Here is a 17,500-nt window from a genome sequence, read left to right on the forward strand (position 1 = left end):
GACCAAGTGCCAAAGGTTTTAATTCCTGAGGGTGTTTTCTTGTTGCATTATTGTCTGTAAAGTTCAACTCAGTAAAACTGACAGTCTGCACATAAGAGCTAACAAATAATGCATACATGTTAAACATCATGAAAGCACATTGCAGAGAAGAGCATGTAGCTTTTCAGCTTGCTGCAGTGTGTGTGATTGATGATCATTTCAGTGTACAAACCTGTCACAGCTTTTCACAGTTTGTGCTGTGTATTTGTTTTTACAAAGGTGAAAGACACAAAGGTTCTTGTAGCAACTGAACAACCGAAGATGTTAGACAGACTTCAGGAAGCAAATACCCTCTTAGAAGACATTCAAAAGGGGTTGAATACTTACTTGGAGAAGAAAAGATTATTTTTCCCAAGGTAAATTAAACAGGCCTGATAAGGCAAGGAGTCATATGCCCTTTCAAACCATTTCTACTGAAGTGAAAAGTCCTATCAATGCATGTGGGACACAGTCCCATGCACCCAAAACTGAAAACCTTCTCTTTTCTCAGACATGATTCATTTTCCTCAGCTCCAGTTAAATTTGCAGTGCCAGGGACAGGCAGAGGTGGGGATGCAAAATCTGTCTAGCACAGCATAAACCTATAATTAGAAAGACATTATTACTTATAGGGTATTTTTGAAGGAACTTGCTACCTTCCCGTGGCTGATTTGCAATTATGTCTCAGCCCTACCCTCTTTAGTTGTGCAGGGGTGTGTGGTATGTAGGAGTTACATATGAACCTGAGAAACAGGTGCTTATTGGCTGCATCTGTACACATGGTCTTCTCTGTGTCAGATGGAGACCACTTATTTCTTCCTCTGCAGAAAAGGATGGTCATATTGAAATTCTGAAAAGCTGTGATGTTTTGTAATGTTAAAAATTATGTAAGAAAAGGGATTTGAGGTGATAATTTCCTCTCTCTTATACCAGTTTCCTAAGAAACAATAAAACCAAATCCGTCTGTCTTGTTTTAATTGATTAGCAATGATGATTTGCCTAATTGAAGTATGTTGATTAATTGTATTTTTCTAACAGATTCTTTTTCCTGTCTAATGATGAGCTGCTTGAAATACTGTCTGAAACAAAGGATCCCCTTCGAGTGCAACCACACTTAAAGAAGTGTTTTGAAGGAATTGCTAAACTGGAGTTCACAGAAGATCTGGAGATAGTGGGCATGATCAGTTCAGAGAAGGAAATTGTTCCTTTCATTGATAAAATTTATCCAGCAAATGCAAAAGTATTTTTTTTCCCTTTTTTTTTTTTAAACTATGTGACATTACATTAATACTTTGCCTACAGTGAATGTTTTTGGGAGAATGAGGTTTAAAACATTTAGATTCAAATCATGAAAGGTGTTTAGGAAGTGAGAGTCCAGGCTGATATTCTAGAAAAAGAGGATTTCTTACAAAAAGGAGTAAGACTTAGTGAGTTTAACTGACCATGCAAGCTGTGATTGGCATTTTTTGTTTATGGTTATGTGAAACTTACCCAGCTGTTTCTTCAGCTGCATTGTCTTTAGAGTTAGCTAGATTTACCTGCCTCCAGACAGTGTTAAACTGCAGCACTGCCTGCCAGAATTTGGGGCATTTCAACCTTTATTCCTCTCATGTACCACACCTAGATCAGAAGGAACTATATTTAAGCCTTACGCATTTAAAAGTGTTTGTCCTTTAAGAGGAATATAATTGGAAGTGTGTATTGACTCTTCATTGGTGTTCTTTTTTGAAGGGTATGGTAGAAAAATGGCTCTTGCAAGTAGAGGAGATGATGCTGGCCAGTGTAAAACATGTTCTTCAAGATAGCATGAGAGGATATAGCAAGGTAATTATTCCTGAATTATAATATAACATAGATTTCGTAAGCAACTGGACATCAACAGGTTGCTCAAATTCTTACATTTAGCTTCCAACATGTTTCCCTGGGTAATCCAGCTCTCTTAGTACCTGCCTCAAGTTTTAACTGTGAATTTCTTGAAGAAAAAGCATCAAAGCTTTTCATGCTGATTCTCATTTATTTACAGCAGGAGGCAAAAGAAATTTGGAGAAAGTAATTTTTATCAGTGTCATAATCTAATTCTGTGTCTGGAATGGATCTTTTTATAAGGTTCCTCGGAAAGCATGGGTACTTCAGTGGCCTGGGCAGGTGGTTATTTGTGTTTCATCCATTTACTGGACAGAAGAAGTGTCTGAGGCTATAAGGAAAGGAGCTTTACCAGTAAGATTTTTTTCTATATATCTTTCTAAGCACTAAACTCTGACTAATTAATAAAAAGCAAAGATCCTCAATCAGCAACATGTTACAAATCACTCATGCAGAGTGCTTTATTTTCTATTTCCTTTTTTCTTGTGTTATAGCAGGGGGTAAATGTTCTTAAAATATGTATGGTAAAGTTAGGACAATCTTAATTTTATTAATTCATAGATTTCTTCTGTAAATTGGTAGTAAAATAAGCCAAATTTACCCAACAGAGAATCTGCTCATTTCCTATCATAGAATCGTGTCAGTTCTATTGGGAAGAAAGATTTTGCTTACACTATTTTCAGGCCATAAAGATTTTTGAAGTGTTCATAGCAGAACAAAATAACAGTATATGAAGAGAATTGAAAATGTTTCTGTAGTGCCAAGGCTTCTGTGATGATGGGTTGTTGGAAGGGCTGTCTCCAATGACTGCACTTGCTGGAGTTTAGGAGCTGCTAGCTACAGCGTGATGTTACTGCTTGTGTTCTGTTCCTGTGACAGGATTTCTTGGAGAAGAGTAATCAACAAATTGGGGACATAGTTGAGTTGGTGAGAGGAAAGCTGTCCAGTGGAGCCCGGCTGACACTTGGAGCTCTTACTGTCATTGATGTGCATGGTAGGTACATGTGCAGATGCTGGTACTGTTTTCAACTGGGGCACTGCTGCTGCCCTTACTTGGGTGGGCTACTGGAAAGAGGCAGTTGAAGTCCTTTCTCTAACTTGAAACAGCCATTACAAAGTTACTGCACAGTGTCTTTGGACAAGTAGAGATTGCTCAGTCCTGCACAACTACCTCCTGTCTACTGTTGTAAATTAAGCTGATTCCCTGTGCAAAATGGGTGGAGATCCCTAACATGGAAGCCAGCCTACTCCTCTAAACGTTGATTTATGTAGCTCTCAGTATGAAGTGTCTAGATTTTTTTTCACATAAGCTGTCTCTTACTCTGCAGCTCGTGATGTGGTTGCAAAACTGGCTGAAGACAAAGTCTCAGATCTGAATGACTTCCAGTGGATTTCTCAGCTCAGGTACTACTGGGAGGAGGAGGATGTCATCGTGCGAATGATTACGACAGAAGCCAAATATGGTTATGAGTATCTGGGCAACTCTCTACGGCTGGTTATCACCCCACTGACAGATCGATGCTACAGGTAAAGCCATGTTGTCTATGAAGAACCTTTTAATTTTTTTTGATTGATCTCTGTTTACTTTCATTTGTTATAGTTGTTAATAGCAGGAACTTCAGCAACTAATATTTTGAGGCAAATTTTATACATCTTCTTTGCCCAGATGTGATAGAATATTTACAAGGTACAGCTTTCTACACCAGTAGAATAACAGTCTCTCTTATACCCAAGAACATGCTTCTGAAAAAAGCTGGTAGCTCCTGGTACTGGGACTGTAAAGAACTGTACAACAGTGCCAGTCAATTTCCTTGAAATAGGACAAGTGGGTAGGGTCTGCCTGCCTGTGGGATAAAAGGTGATTAGACAGCCCTTCACAGATGTTTGGCTGCAGTTAGCTTCCTGTTCCACCACTTGCTTCCAAGAGATCAAAATGGAAATACTATATGCCCCAAGGCTGAGGTATTCAAGGGCATTTGGTATTTCACTTCTTGTGAGCCCTGGAGACTCAGGTCACCTCAGCAGGTAATTTTAGGTCTAAGATACAAAGAGCTTTTATTATAGTACCTCTAGGAAAATAGGTGGTGAGGATGTGTAGATTTTCCTTCAGCACTAAGCTGTGAACTCATGGTTGTGTAGAAGGCACTCATAGTGGAGTGGCAAATGCTTCATCTTGTGGCATTTACAGTGGTGTTGAGAGCCCTGTACCTGGTGCATTGACTGTAAGCTGGGGTGGTTGTCGTGAGCACTAGCTCAGGCTAAACTAGGACTCCACAGTCAGCTCTCCAGCTGTAGTTTCAGTGCAAGCAGTGAGCAAGCAGCTTCTATTCAGTACGACATAATAAGAGCTTTTGGCGGCAAAGCCTTTGAATGAGTAGGGAGCAAGTTACTTGGTTCCTAGGGAACATGTATAGGAAAATCCTTGTCCATCCCTTCAGAAACAACCTGCCACTCAGGCACTAGAAACAGCAATCTTGTGTTCCTGTTTATGTAGGACACTGATGGGTGCCTTGAAATTAAATCTTGGTGGTGCTCCAGAAGGACCTGCCGGGACAGGCAAAACAGAAACAACAAAAGATCTAGCCAAAGCACTGGCTAAGCAGGTACCAAAATTCAGACTTTTTTCTTTGCATTGTTTGTTTGAATATGTAGATATTTCTTGAAACACCATTCTTCAGCAAGTGCTGCTTGTTCCCATTCTATTTGCAGAAATAGTTGGTGAGAAGCTCACTTTTAGGGTTGTGCCTACATGGCATCTTAGTGTTAGAATCCAAAATCAGCCATAATAATAATCCCTTCCCGTTTTAGATGCTAAGAATTTTTTAGTGGACTTTGTGTACTGAGAGATATTCTCTGTAAATACTGAGATGTTCTCTGTGTGTTTTTGTTGTAGTGTGTGGTCTTCAATTGCTCCGATGGTCTCGATTACAAGGCAATGGGGAAGTTCTTTAAGGGGCTGGCACAGTCTGGTGCATGGTCCTGCTTTGATGAGTTCAATAGAATTGAGGTAAAACTTTAACTCAGACAAAATTATAAAGCTTTAATACACAAGAAGTTACAGATTTAGACACAACAGCATTATTGCCAATTTTCTACTTTTATTTGTGGTCTTGGCCTCTTTGTTTCGATAATCACTGGCACAGAAATAGGTGCCCAGATGCCTGCTGTACGTGCCTGCCTATGCTGTGTTGCAGAAGTCTTGTGTTCTGGGTTATTTTAGCTGAGAACTGTTCTGGTGCCATTTCCACTCATTTTACAATGCTCTGTTACCCTGATACCTGAAAGCACTGAGGACTAGGCTGCTTTACCTATTCTTTACATTACTCTCCATTTAGGGCATTAAGAGAAATTTTGTAGCTGAGGTGAAAGGAGAATGCTTTTGGACGCCTCCAGAGGGAGTTCCTGTCCACCTAACAGATGGTATTTCCCTTTGGAGGCTTTCAGAAATCTCAGTTGGTCTGTTTGTGTTGGCTGGGTAGGGATGGTGGCAGTGACTTTCAGAGGATTGCTTCAATAGCGAATATTTAGGCTCAGGTATTGGACGTAGGGTGTTTTTCACCTGAAGGAATGTAAATAGAGCCATCAAAATGTATAAACAGAAGCATTTTATGTTGTCTCTGAGTGTCTTACATTTCATTCTGTCTGTATTAGGTTGAAGTGTTGTCTGTAGTTGCCCAACAGATACTTAGCATCCAGCAAGCCATTATTCGCAAACTCAAAACATTCATCTTTGAAGGGACAGAGATCTCCCTTAATCCCACCTGTGCTGTGTTTATCACCATGAATCCTGGGTATGCAGGACGGGCAGAGCTGCCTGATAATCTCAAGGTAAATCTGGAAGCCTGGTTTCCTGTAGAAATTAAATAGAATTTGCCACTTCTGTTGGAATAAGAAAAGGAAGGCAACAATCAAATAACCCATTCAAGCATATTCTGTTCTTTTTGTTAAGCTCTCAGTCTAATCATGCTGATACCAGTTCACAGCTTTAACTGGTCTCTCTAAGCAGTTATTCTCCTGGTTTGCAATGGCTTGGTGAGCCAGATCCCTATTTAAATGTATTATAACTTCCCAAGTTGCCCAGGCTCTGCATAGGCTGACATCATCCTAGTTCTTTTTCTAGCTTTGCCATGTTTTTTGCACGACTGTTTACAAGATACTAACCTCACCATGTGCTAGTTTCTCTATTATGAAAGTGAGATGAATGACACCTCTCTTTTCCTCTTTTATTTGTTCTTTAGAATTGTGACTCTTTCTAAACCTTTATTTCTACAGTGCTTAGCACAGACCTCTTGAACCTCTTTATAAGATTGGAATAGAATAGAATTCTGATACAGTCTCAGACTTTAGCTGATTCCTGAAGTCATGAAAATGAAGAGTTCAGGAACTTGAGAGATACTGTTCTAAGAAAACAGCCACAAGTGACTTATATTCCACAGTCTAAGCTTATACCTTATTTTTGTTCTTGCAGGCCCTGTTCCGAACAGTTGCCATGATGGTTCCAGACTATGCTTTGATTGGGGAAATTTCACTTTATTCAATGGGATTTCTGGACTCTCGGAGGTAAGACATGCTGAATTTCTCACCTCAGTTGAGTCTGATGTACCTCATCCATCTATAAGGCAGATCTACATGCTTCATCTATATTTGCATGAGACATGTAACTCTGGAAGGCCATCCGTGGTGTGTTTCTCCAGAAAGTACTTTTTAATTTCCTGCTTTGTGTAATATATGATGATTTACTATGTCATATTTATGGAATTGTGCTTCTACACAGTATCATTTGGAAAACATATCAGAATATTGAACAGACTTCCTGAATGGAGCACGCATTTTCTGGCATGGCCTAATCCACAGCTTTGCTTCCTATGTGTTTTGGGCCATCTTGTCAGCTGATATGTCTGACAGTCATTGTAGTTACTTCATGTATATAGGCACTTCAGTTATTTTCTTTGCATGGTGAGCTAGTTTCATTCTAAATGTGATATTTTAATACCCACAGTCTTGCCCAGAAAATTGTTGCCACTTACCGTTTGTGCTCCGAGCAGCTGTCATCTCAGCATCACTATGATTATGGAATGCGTGCTGTGAAATCTGTCCTGACAGCAGCAGGAAACTTAAAACTGAAGTACCCAGATGAAAATGAAAGTGTATTGTTACTTCGGGCTTTGCTGGATGTGAACTTGGCCAAATTCTTGGCACAGGATGTGCCATTGTTTCAGGTAAAGTGTCAGGCTGGTGTGGTTAATTTTGTGATGATGAGGGCCATTATAAGAACCTACAGAAATGGCTCATTATGTTTAATTTAGGACAGTTTGATCTAGATGCCCTTCTTATTAGTATAGCATTACTTCAGTCCACTGGTCTGGATGCATTCTCTGGTTCTGTTAGTATTATTTTGAATATTGAACTTTCAGTGGTGCTAGAAGTCCTTTCGTGCTGTTTCATTTGTGGTAGCCATTCTTTGAAGTCTGCATTCTGGCTTTGTGTTGCAAAAGAGCTGTGGACAGCTAAATTATGGCCAATTGGAAATTTTCAGTCAGAATTAAAGTGATGAAGTTTCTGTTTGCTGCTTTATTAGAAAATACAGACGATGTTAAGCTACAAAGTGATGAATATTGAAGTCCTGAAAGTGAGGGTACAAGCATGCATAGAGTCAGGACCCTGAAGTTGCAGAATGTACACCCTTCTGTTTAATCACCAAAACTCTTAAGCTTCCTCTTAAGCTCCTGTTACCTGTGTGCATATTGTTTTACTTGTAGATATTTTAATGCTTTGGGAATTTTTCCTTTCTGTAATCTGTGTTTAAGTAGTGTTTGATCCCATCTTTCCTTGACAGGGCATCATATCTGACCTGTTTCCTGGAGTGGTTCTTCCTACACCAGACTATGACCTGTTTGTCAAGGCACTAACTGAAAATATTAAAAAAATGGATCTTCAACCAGTTCCATGGTTCATTGGGAAAATTATTCAGGTTTATTTTCACATACTTCTGGGGAAGGAAAGCATGGGAACAGAGACACTCTTCATTCACTGCCTTGTGTCATGTATGACTAGCTAATAGTTTCCACGATCAGTTAATAGAATATTACAAATGGTGTATTTTTACAGAGTAAAAATCATGGTGTAAAAGCCTGCAATGATGCTATGGCAGCTGAGGGATGACATTTAGCAAGGAGAAAGGGAGGATGTCTGGGGCATTGACTTCTTAAATTCTGTCAGTGGCAACTGCCATAATAATGTGGCTGCTTTCTGATTTGGGTGACGGCTTTGGTCAGGCTTAACAGAGTGCAGATACTTGGCTGATGTATCGCCCTGTCGTGTCTGAGTGCAGGAGAGATGCCTCTAGTTTCATACATGTAATACTTGCTTCAGTGCTGTGTTAAAGAGCCAATCTCCTCACTGACACAGATATATGAAATGATGCTGGTGCGCCACGGTTTCATGATTGTTGGAGATCCTCTGAGTGGGAAGACCTGTGCGTACAAAGTGCTGGCTGGAGCCCTTGGTGATCTGTGTGCAGGTAATATTGTTCAGCCACAGCCTTCTCATTAAATGAAGGTAATTCTAAGACTAATGGTTCTCCTTTGAAGAGCAATGCCCAGGTTGCAAGTTGTCCTATATTCTGCTTTTTCACTGGGAAGTTTCTATTTGTTGAACTAATTTTCTTGGGTATATTTCTCTGGAAGTATTTTTATCTGCATTTAATGGAATAGTAAAACATACTAATGAGTTTACACTTCTATGAATTTTGTTAAGCATTGTATTTATGCATAATACTCTTGGAAAAAACCTAACTCTCATAGGGAGAGTGTAAGTAGCTCCCATAAACATACAAAATCTGTTCCGCTCAGTTGTTTTCATGTGCTTTTGCACGTAGGACTTGTACTTTCCTCATACAAGTAATGGAATTTCTTATTTGTGCTACCTAGCTGACAGATGTCTGGGTTTTTTTGCCTTGGGCAGCTAAAGTAGGATCCTCAAGTACCTTCTTGTTCCATAGTTCGGTTGTGGAATGAAACTAACCCATGAAATTCTCAAGATCATCTATTTGTCTCTTTATACAGCAAAATCCATGGATGAATTTGCTGTTGAATACAAAGTTATTAATCCCAAAGCAATTACTATGGGACAGCTGTATGGCAGTTTTGATCCTGTAAGCCATGAGTGGACAGATGGAGTTCTTGCAAATGCCTTCAGGGAACAAGCATCTTCTACCACAGATGATCGGAAGTGGATTATTTTTGATGGCCCAGTGGATGCAGTTTGGATAGAGAACATGAACACTGTGCTGGATGATAATAAAAAGGTAGCCTAAGTTTTGTGAGTGACCTCCTCCTTGAATATACACACTTTGTTTAGTAGTAGCAGTATTGATACCATGTTAGTCCAAGGAGGTGTGGGACACAGGAAAGCCTGATGTGCTTAAAAGCATTGCTTTTTTTGAGTGGGTTTAGTAGATGATATTAAGCTGTGACTTCTCCCTAGAAGCCTTGTCTTTCTCCTACTTAATTGAAATGAGGTTGGTCACTGAGGCTTGTTTCATTGACCCTTTTAGGAAACTGAAATACATAAACTCAGTTCTGTGACTGAAAACTGAACTTGCTTTAATTACTTAGTGAATAAATTAACCAAAAAAAAAAAAGCCTGCAGGTCATAACTGCTTTTCCTTGTGGAGTTATTTAAAGATAGAGCATTGTTCTCTATGGCTCTGCAAGCCATTACAGTAACACATGGAAAAGTTGAGACAAGGTCAGAAGAGACCACGTGTCGTAAGAATATAAATGAGGAGTGACACTAACGAGAATGTTCAGGAAGTTTATGACAGGCATTCCTCTGAATGGGTGATTAGCACTGACATGACTAGATCATATTTATGTGATGCTCTTCTTCTAGCTGTGCTTAATGAGTGGTGAGATAATTCAGATGAATTCAAAAATGAGTTTAATCTTTGAGCCGGCAGACTTAGAGGAGGCATCTCCAGCAACTGTCAGCAGGTAACGTGAAAGCGTTCCAACTGTCCCACCATTGAACTGTCCCACCTTGCACATCTATTCTTGTACCACAGTTGTTTGTTCTTCCCAGGTGTGGTATGATCTATATGGACCCTCACCAGTTAGGTTGGGAGCCACTGAAGGATTCCTACTTGGAAACGCTGCCTCCCAACCTGCAGGAAGAACACCGAGAGCTGGTGCGAGACTTCATTTTTCACATAGCTCTAATTTAGATTAACTTTAACCTGATGTTCACAGTTTGCCCATTTGAAGGTGGGCATGAAGAATTTGTAGTGCTTTCATGATTTAGAGGGTTCCAGATATCTTTAGAGGCTGCTGGAAATTACTCTGTAGTGATGAATGTCAAATGTCTTTGCAAGGAAAGTGCCTGAGCGCTGGGGATGCTATGAGTATGGGAAATCCAGTGTGGGAAAAACTGGAAGACTCAAAATGTTTTGAACTCATTCTTTCTAGGAGATGTAGAATTCATCTTGAGAAATGCTTAGAATAATATTATAATTACCAGTTTGATCTTCAAAGCTTTAGTCACCTTGTGAATCCTTGCTAAATAGTCTTTGGTGTATGGTATTGCTTGTGTGAATGACAGCCATCACACAGGTCCTTTTCTGATTGTCCCTCTGTCAACTTGGAGAATTTCTGATGCCTTACGTTTTACTGAGGGACAGTGGGAAATGTGGCTTCTCCTGCATTGCTTTAAAGACACTTCTTTTTCTTCTGGTAGGTCAATGACTTGTTTATGTGGCTAGTCCAACCCTGCTTAGAGTTTGTTCACCATCATTGCAAAGCCATTGTACAAACGTCCTCTATTCATCTGACTTACAGCCTGATGAAACTCTATACCTGTCTGCTTGGTAAGTACCCTCAGCCTTCCTCTTTGTTTCAGTTTTCTTTTTTTTCCTGCTGTGGCCCATGACAAGATGCAGGTTCTCTGCTGCAAGGAAGTACCAAAGGAATTCTGTACTGTTGAGGTCACACAACGCAAGTCCTTTCTCACTGATCAGCATTAATTTAAGTTCTTTGACTAGCATAAGGACTTCCATATTTTAATATTTGTAATTAGATTTGTTGTTACAAAACAGAACATGATCTTGTGAGTGTATCCCATATGTTTTGCTTGCTGTTTGCTAGTCTCTGAAGAAAAGAATTAGGACCCTTTTAAGCAACTTCTCTCATTTCTTTTTATTTGTAAACAGTTGTTTATGCAAACAGGACCCTTGCTCTCTAGATTGCCTTTGTACCACTGAAGACAATGCTCTAAGTTTGTCTTGAACACTTCTGCAACAATGAATTTTGAGTTGGGATTTATGGTTATTACTGACATTTAACTGAAATTCAAAATATGTGTTTTAGATGAAATAAAGCAATCCGGGGAAGAGGAGAAGGAAAGCATGACAAGCCAGCAGATCATCTTGTGGCTGCAAGGGCTTTTCCTCTTCGCTTTGGTCTGGACGGTTGGTGGGATCATTGATGCAGACAGCAGAAGGAAATTTGATGTGTTTTACCGCAACTTGCTAATGGGAACGAATGAGGAAAACCCATGCCCTAAGAGTGTGAAGCTCACCAGAAACAGTCTCTTCCCAGAAAGAGGTGCTTCTTCATAACTTGCCAGGCCTTTTATAAAGCAGTAAGAAAACTCAGCACCTCCAGGGGAATAGAGTGCTTGGCAGATGTTAAGCCTGCAGCAGAGCCACCATCTGCCGAGGTTTGGGCTGCACAGTTGGGTGTTCTTTCCTGTCTCTTTTAACCAGGAGCAGCCTGTGCCTCATTGTGCTCAAACAATATAGCTAAATCTGACCCTCCTCTGCCTCTGCCATCACCATATTACTTTGGGTATCTCATATACTAGAAAGCCTTCATTATCTCAGTGTTGGGTGTCTCACACTGAAATGTTTATTTTTATTCTTGAATCAGTGGGTTTTTTCTGATGCTGTGCTTTTCAATCAACAGGGAGTGTTTATGACTTCTATTTTTACAAGCATGGCAGTGGGCAGTGGAACACATGGACTGAGTGCATCACAACAGAAGATCAAGTCATCCCTCGAGGGGCTAAGGTTGATATATTTCATTACAGAAAATAATTACTTGACTAAATAGTGTAGAGGTATAAATTAACTACCTTAGGTCGCTCTAATTTTGCTGTATTAGACTGTTTAATGTTTACTCTGCAACATTTCGTTAATCTGTAGGCTCCTTTTCATGCTTATGTACCACTAATACTGAAAGCTCAGCACTGCAGGAGAATGTGGAGCTCTGAGTTTGCTGATGGTTAAACTGTTTGGTTTTGCTTTTGACTCTGTAATCCTGGTAGGAAAAAGCCAAAGCCTGAATTTCCATTCCTTTGGTTTTGTTTTCTGTGGGTGATACCATGATACTATAGCATGAGCTAGTCAGAGAAAGCAAGGAAAGAGACTTGCTGCTACTTTGGGGTGTGGAGAGCAGTACTCAGAGTCCTGGATCTCTCATTTCTGAGTAGGGGCACTCACATTTTGAATGGCAGCTGTAAACTCAAGGGAAGTGTTGCACAGCAGGGATCTGCAGGAAGTACCTGTTCTGCAGATGAAATGTCAAGATAACTTAAGTGATGTTTGTTCAGCTTTTCAATCCATTATAGCTGCAAATACAGTCTTGTCTACTAAGTACAGGACACATGTAAGTTTGCATTTTGTTCTGCTGTCTGAAATCTCTCCTTGCTATCAGAGGCATAGCTGCTAAAGGTAAGTGGAAGGTGATGATGAGAAAAAAATGTTCATAGCACTGCTCCAGTAGGGAAAGAGCCCTAAGCCATATTTCACCCTCTGCTCCTCCTCTGGGCTTTACTAGTGTCTGTGAACCATAAAATACATAGAGTAGTTGTGCTATTTACTGTATAAACATTGACCAAGAAATGGGGCCATGCTGTCTACCAGAACCTTGCTGTAGTCTTAGTTTTCAGAGAAAAGCAATTTAAAAAAAAAGTATTTTTGCTCCAGGATTCTTGTAGCTGCTTGCAAATACTCACATTGATTAAGGTATTAGGTGCTGGATTCTCATGTGCTGTTTGACTTGTCTGTGAACAGGTATCTGAGCTGATCATTCCAACAATGGAAACTGCCAGACAAATGTTTTTTCTTAAAACATATGTGGAGCATAATGTTCCTTTGCTTTTTGTGGGTCCCACTGGCACTGGAAAATCAGCCATAACAAACAATTTTCTGCTACAACTTCCAAAGCAAAAATACATCCCAAGCTTCATCAACTTCTCTGCAAGAACCTCCGCTAACCAAACCCAGGATATTATTATGTCCAAGCTGGACAGAAGAAGAAAAGGATTATTTGGACCTCCTTCAGGGAAAAAAGCTATAATGTTTGTGGGTAAGACAGTTTTTCAGGGTTTTTATGTAGTTTTAATTCTGGCTTTAGGCAAAGGAAGCGATTCACTGAGAGTAGAGTAAAAAAATCATCAACCACGCTACATTAAAGTGTCACCTCTGAGGACACTGTATCATGTCATTTGATCCTGGTTAGTGTAACAGGAAGCAAGAATAACAAGACACAACCTTTTTTTTGCCTCTAGTTCACTTATTTTTCCTTCTTAGCTTTTAAAGAAAACTGTATTTCCTAAACACTGAGACTTTTTTACTCAACATCCTATGTAGATGACCTAAACATGCCAGCAAAGGAAGTGTATGGAGCCCAGCCACCTATTGAGCTTCTCAGGCAATGGATTGATCATGGTCACTGGTATGACAAGAAAGATACATCCAAGATTAATATCGTAGATGTGCTGCTTGTTTCAGCTATGGGTCCACCTGGGGGAGGCAGGAATGATATCACAGGTAGGAGATGCACTGCTATGGCAAGTAATTATCTAATTGACTGAAGTCAAGAGGCAGGTTCAATTTTGCTGATGACAAATTCTCCATTTATCTATTACTTATAAACCTGCAGATGCATTTTCTGTCTGGGTCGTTCCAACTAAATGCTCTCTCTGCTCAAGGTCAAGTAGGTACCTTTTCCAGAGGGAGTTTAATCAACATTAAAAACATTAAATAGTTAAATTAATGCTAAGACTAGAAAACTGGACACTTTCTCCATTTTCTATTATTTGGAAAAGGGAGGAAACGCATATTGCCAACTCTTTCTGGCAGTTCTCTTTTGAAATTGCATCATCTGCTGCTAAGATTGGCTGCCTGCATTTTCTTACAAGCATGTTGCCTGCAAGTCCATGATTCCTGTCATGCCGCCATAAGGGAGGTTTTATTTTCTGATGAAAGAGTTCTGTCAGTAGAAGCCCTGATGTAGCTAGAGCTACACCTTTACAAAGCACTCTATGCTACTTTGCTTCATATAAATGCTCTAATACTCTTCTGATACAGCTAAATTTTAAAATTTATAAGTATATTTTTAGATGAAATCTGATAAGAATAGTGGCCTCCTTGTACTGGAGATTGATATTTTCATACTAAAACCAGTTATTCTAAGTGAAATACTCATCTAAAATATAAACCACAGCTGCTGGGGCAGAAATTTGCCAGAAACAAAATTGTAGAGCTGAAGCCAGATTCAAGTGCTGTTGTGTGAGTGACAGCCAGTTCTGGAATATGCTAGCTGAAAGGCAGAAGAATGTCTGGACATTCCTAAATCTTTCTGCATCTTTCTGTCTGTGCTACAGGGCGCTTCACACGGCACTTGAATATCGTGTCTATCTGTTCCTTTGATGATGACATTCTAACCAAGATTTTTACTGCAGTTGCTGACTGGCACTTCAGCCAAGGCTTTGAGCCTGTGTTTCTAAGGTATGAGATTTATTTCCTGAAACACCTTTGTTGATTTTTCTCCTGCAATTTAGCTGCAGGGTTTAAAATTGTGTCTCTTTTCCTTCTTGAGGCTGGGCAAGATGATGGTCCAAGCGACAATGGTGATTTATAAAATGGCAGTTGATAATTTTCTTCCAACTCCTTCAAAATCCCATTATGTCTTTAACCTACGTGATTTCTCCAGGGTTATTAAAGGAGTCCTGCTCTGTCCACACACTCATTTGCAAGTAAGTTGTAGCTTCATTATGTTGCTGTAAGAAAGAACAATGGGAAAAGTAAATTATTTTTATAATATCAATAAGTAAACATCTCAAAATACATCAGCTGTGACTTCAATAGAGTTAAAAGGTTTAAAGTCAGGACAGTCCCTGAATACCTACTTGCTGTGTATTTTCTGGCTCTGAAAGAGCACTGTCATTTTTGTTAATGTTCTTCACACGTATTCCAGTTGGGCCCAGAGGTCCAAGACCCATCTGTTAAGGTCTGTACATCATGTCAGACAGTCCCTTCTCTTGAACTTGCAAACTAAATATAGAAAGGAATCAAACATGGAAAAGACTCAGATTCTCTCTTCTACAAATGGTAAACTCATCAGTGAACAAGATGAGATAACTTGGCCCTGAGTTTTGTCACACGCTGCAAATAAATACTGATAGATGGATATGATTTTTAGTTTTCTTTTTTACATCCATTTTAAGTAAAGTGTCAGGTTAAAGGAGTATTAAAGTTTTTATTTCTGTTGAGAGAATGTTGTTGGTGCAGAAACAGAACAAAGCAGCTACAAGTTATTCAGGGGAAATCTTAGCCAGCAACAGTTTTTAACCAGGGTTAGAGTCCACGAGCCATATCTTGAAAGGTATATCCTTTCCTTGATGTTGGAAGGGTGCAGAGGTTTGGTACAGTAGATAAAATGCTTTGACATAAGAGTCCCAGTTTGTGCTGGCAGGAAGGACAAGCTGGTAACTAGCTGAGGGAGCCAGTTAACAGATGCTGAACCATGTGTTGAATGGCTTGGAACTGAAAGATTCCCACTGAGTTTAGTACAAGATATAGCTGGGTCCAGATGGACATTTCTATCCTTTTGTTTTTAAACAAATCCTGTCTGAGCTATATTTACCTGTTTTCTTGCATTTACATTTCCAGGATGGAGACAAACTGATTAGGCTTTGGATTCATGAGGTTTATCGAGTCTTCCATGATCGCTTAGTTGATGAGGAGGACAGGAAGGTGTTCTTCCAGATGGTGGAAGAGACAACATCAAATTGCTTCAAGCAGACCTTTGATAAGGTATTTTTGGGTAATGTGCTGGAACCAAGAATGAGATTGATGCATTTTCAGAAATACTTGGACATTGAGATTACATTAGTATTGGATAGATTCTAAATTATTTTAATTAGTGTATTTAAAAAGTAAAGATGGTCTTCTACTCAGTACTGAGCATTACACATATCCTTAGTCAAGGTGATACAAATTACTTTGTATCAGAAAGATTCTTAACTTCAGAAGGAAGAGGACTATCTGGAATAAACGTCTTGCATGGTATTTATCTGTGTGTTTCCTTATTTAAATGTTTGGATGAGCCAATGGGAACAGTGGGTACTTTTCTGGGAAGCCTTTTGGGAATCTGTCCTATATCTGACAGCAAGCTCTGTGAAGTATGCTTATGTGGAAACGTGTATGTCAACCCATAGCGTGTTCTCATGCAGGTGGGATTTTTGGTGATGTTTTCCCCAGACAAAGGTAACACCTAGAATAGGTAGGGAGGAGTGATTATGACCTTAAAGAAAATAATTGTCTAATAGTTTTAATTATCTGTTGATTCATGTCTTTTCTCTAGGTACTGAGTCATCTCTCACCTACTGGAAAGATCTCTGATGACAATATTCGCAGCCTGTTCTTTGGAGACTATTTGAAGCCGGACAGTAATGTCAAAGCGTATGATGAAATCACAGACCTGCAGCAACTGACAGCAGTGATGGAACATTACCTTGAGGAATACAACAACATCAGCAAAGCACCAATGTCCTTAGTCATGTTCAAGTTTGCTATTGAGCATATCTCAAGGATATGCAGGGTGTTGAAGCAGGATAACGGACATCTCTTGCTGGTGGGGGTTGGTGGGAGCGGTCGACAAAGTGCCACCAAGCTTGCCACCCATATGAATAACTTTGAACTCTTTCAAATTGAAATTACCAAGTCCTATGGAATCAGTGAGTGGAAAGATGATGTTAAACGAGCCATGCGGAGAGCAGGGGTTGGTAACAGGAACGTGTCCTTTTTGTTCTGTGATAATCAGATAAAGGATGAAGCTTTTGTAGAAGATATTAACATGCTTTTAAATACTGGTGATGTGCCTAATATCTTTGCAGCAGATGAGAAAGCTGAAATTGTTGAGAAAATGCAAGGTGCTGCAAGGATGGAGAACAGGAAAGTTGAAGCCACTCCCCTTGCTATGTACAATTTTTTTACTGAAAGGGTGAAGAAAAATTTGCATATTGTCTTAGGTCTGTATACAAGGTGTTATTTCTTAGAATGTTTTTTTCTTGGCTTACTTGTTTTTCTGCTTCCTGACTGCAGACACACCTAGATAACAGTTGTGATTTATTTTCTTTTCCCCCCAGCCATGAGTCCTATTGGAGACGCATTTCGGAATCGATTACGGATGTTCCCTTCACTAATAAACTGCTGCACCATTGATTGGTTCCAAGTCTGGCCTACAGATGCTTTGGAGATGGTTGCTAACAAATTTTTAGAGGATGTTGAACTTGAAGATGGTGTTAGAAAAGAGTATGACTTTACTTGTCAAGAAAC

General features: G+C 39.7%; 1 protein-coding gene across 1 annotated transcript in view; it reads left to right on the forward strand.

Annotated features, from left to right (window-relative positions):
- The window catches only part of DNAH3 (dynein axonemal heavy chain 3), a gene marked incomplete at its 5' end in the record, with an annotated part of 53,028 nt that overhangs the window by 22,027 nt on the left and 13,501 nt on the right, over positions 1-17,500 (forward strand). The window contains 26 exons of the mRNA XM_084271016.1: positions 259-395; positions 1,057-1,258; positions 1,750-1,842; positions 2,125-2,235; positions 2,761-2,875; positions 3,210-3,408; positions 4,376-4,484; positions 4,775-4,888; positions 5,533-5,709; positions 6,350-6,441; positions 6,881-7,100; positions 7,718-7,852; positions 8,290-8,401; positions 8,946-9,187; positions 9,775-9,875; positions 9,964-10,069; positions 10,615-10,744; positions 11,244-11,480; positions 11,841-11,944; positions 12,950-13,244; positions 13,529-13,708; positions 14,545-14,668; positions 14,760-14,916; positions 15,833-15,976; positions 16,527-17,193; positions 17,311-17,476. Of these exons, the coding sequence (XP_084127142.1) occupies positions 259-395; positions 1,057-1,258; positions 1,750-1,842; positions 2,125-2,235; positions 2,761-2,875; positions 3,210-3,408; positions 4,376-4,484; positions 4,775-4,888; positions 5,533-5,709; positions 6,350-6,441; positions 6,881-7,100; positions 7,718-7,852; positions 8,290-8,401; positions 8,946-9,187; positions 9,775-9,875; positions 9,964-10,069; positions 10,615-10,744; positions 11,244-11,480; positions 11,841-11,944; positions 12,950-13,244; positions 13,529-13,708; positions 14,545-14,668; positions 14,760-14,916; positions 15,833-15,976; positions 16,527-17,193; positions 17,311-17,476 (4,469 nt within the window). The remainder of the gene's footprint in view (positions 1-258; positions 396-1,056; positions 1,259-1,749; positions 1,843-2,124; positions 2,236-2,760; positions 2,876-3,209; positions 3,409-4,375; positions 4,485-4,774; positions 4,889-5,532; positions 5,710-6,349; positions 6,442-6,880; positions 7,101-7,717; positions 7,853-8,289; positions 8,402-8,945; positions 9,188-9,774; positions 9,876-9,963; positions 10,070-10,614; positions 10,745-11,243; positions 11,481-11,840; positions 11,945-12,949; positions 13,245-13,528; positions 13,709-14,544; positions 14,669-14,759; positions 14,917-15,832; positions 15,977-16,526; positions 17,194-17,310; positions 17,477-17,500) is intronic.

The sequence above is a fragment of the Gallinula chloropus genome, assembly GCF_964237585.1.
Source record: "Gallinula chloropus genome assembly, chromosome: 15".
Taxonomy (NCBI): domain Eukaryota; kingdom Metazoa; phylum Chordata; class Aves; order Gruiformes; family Rallidae; genus Gallinula; species Gallinula chloropus.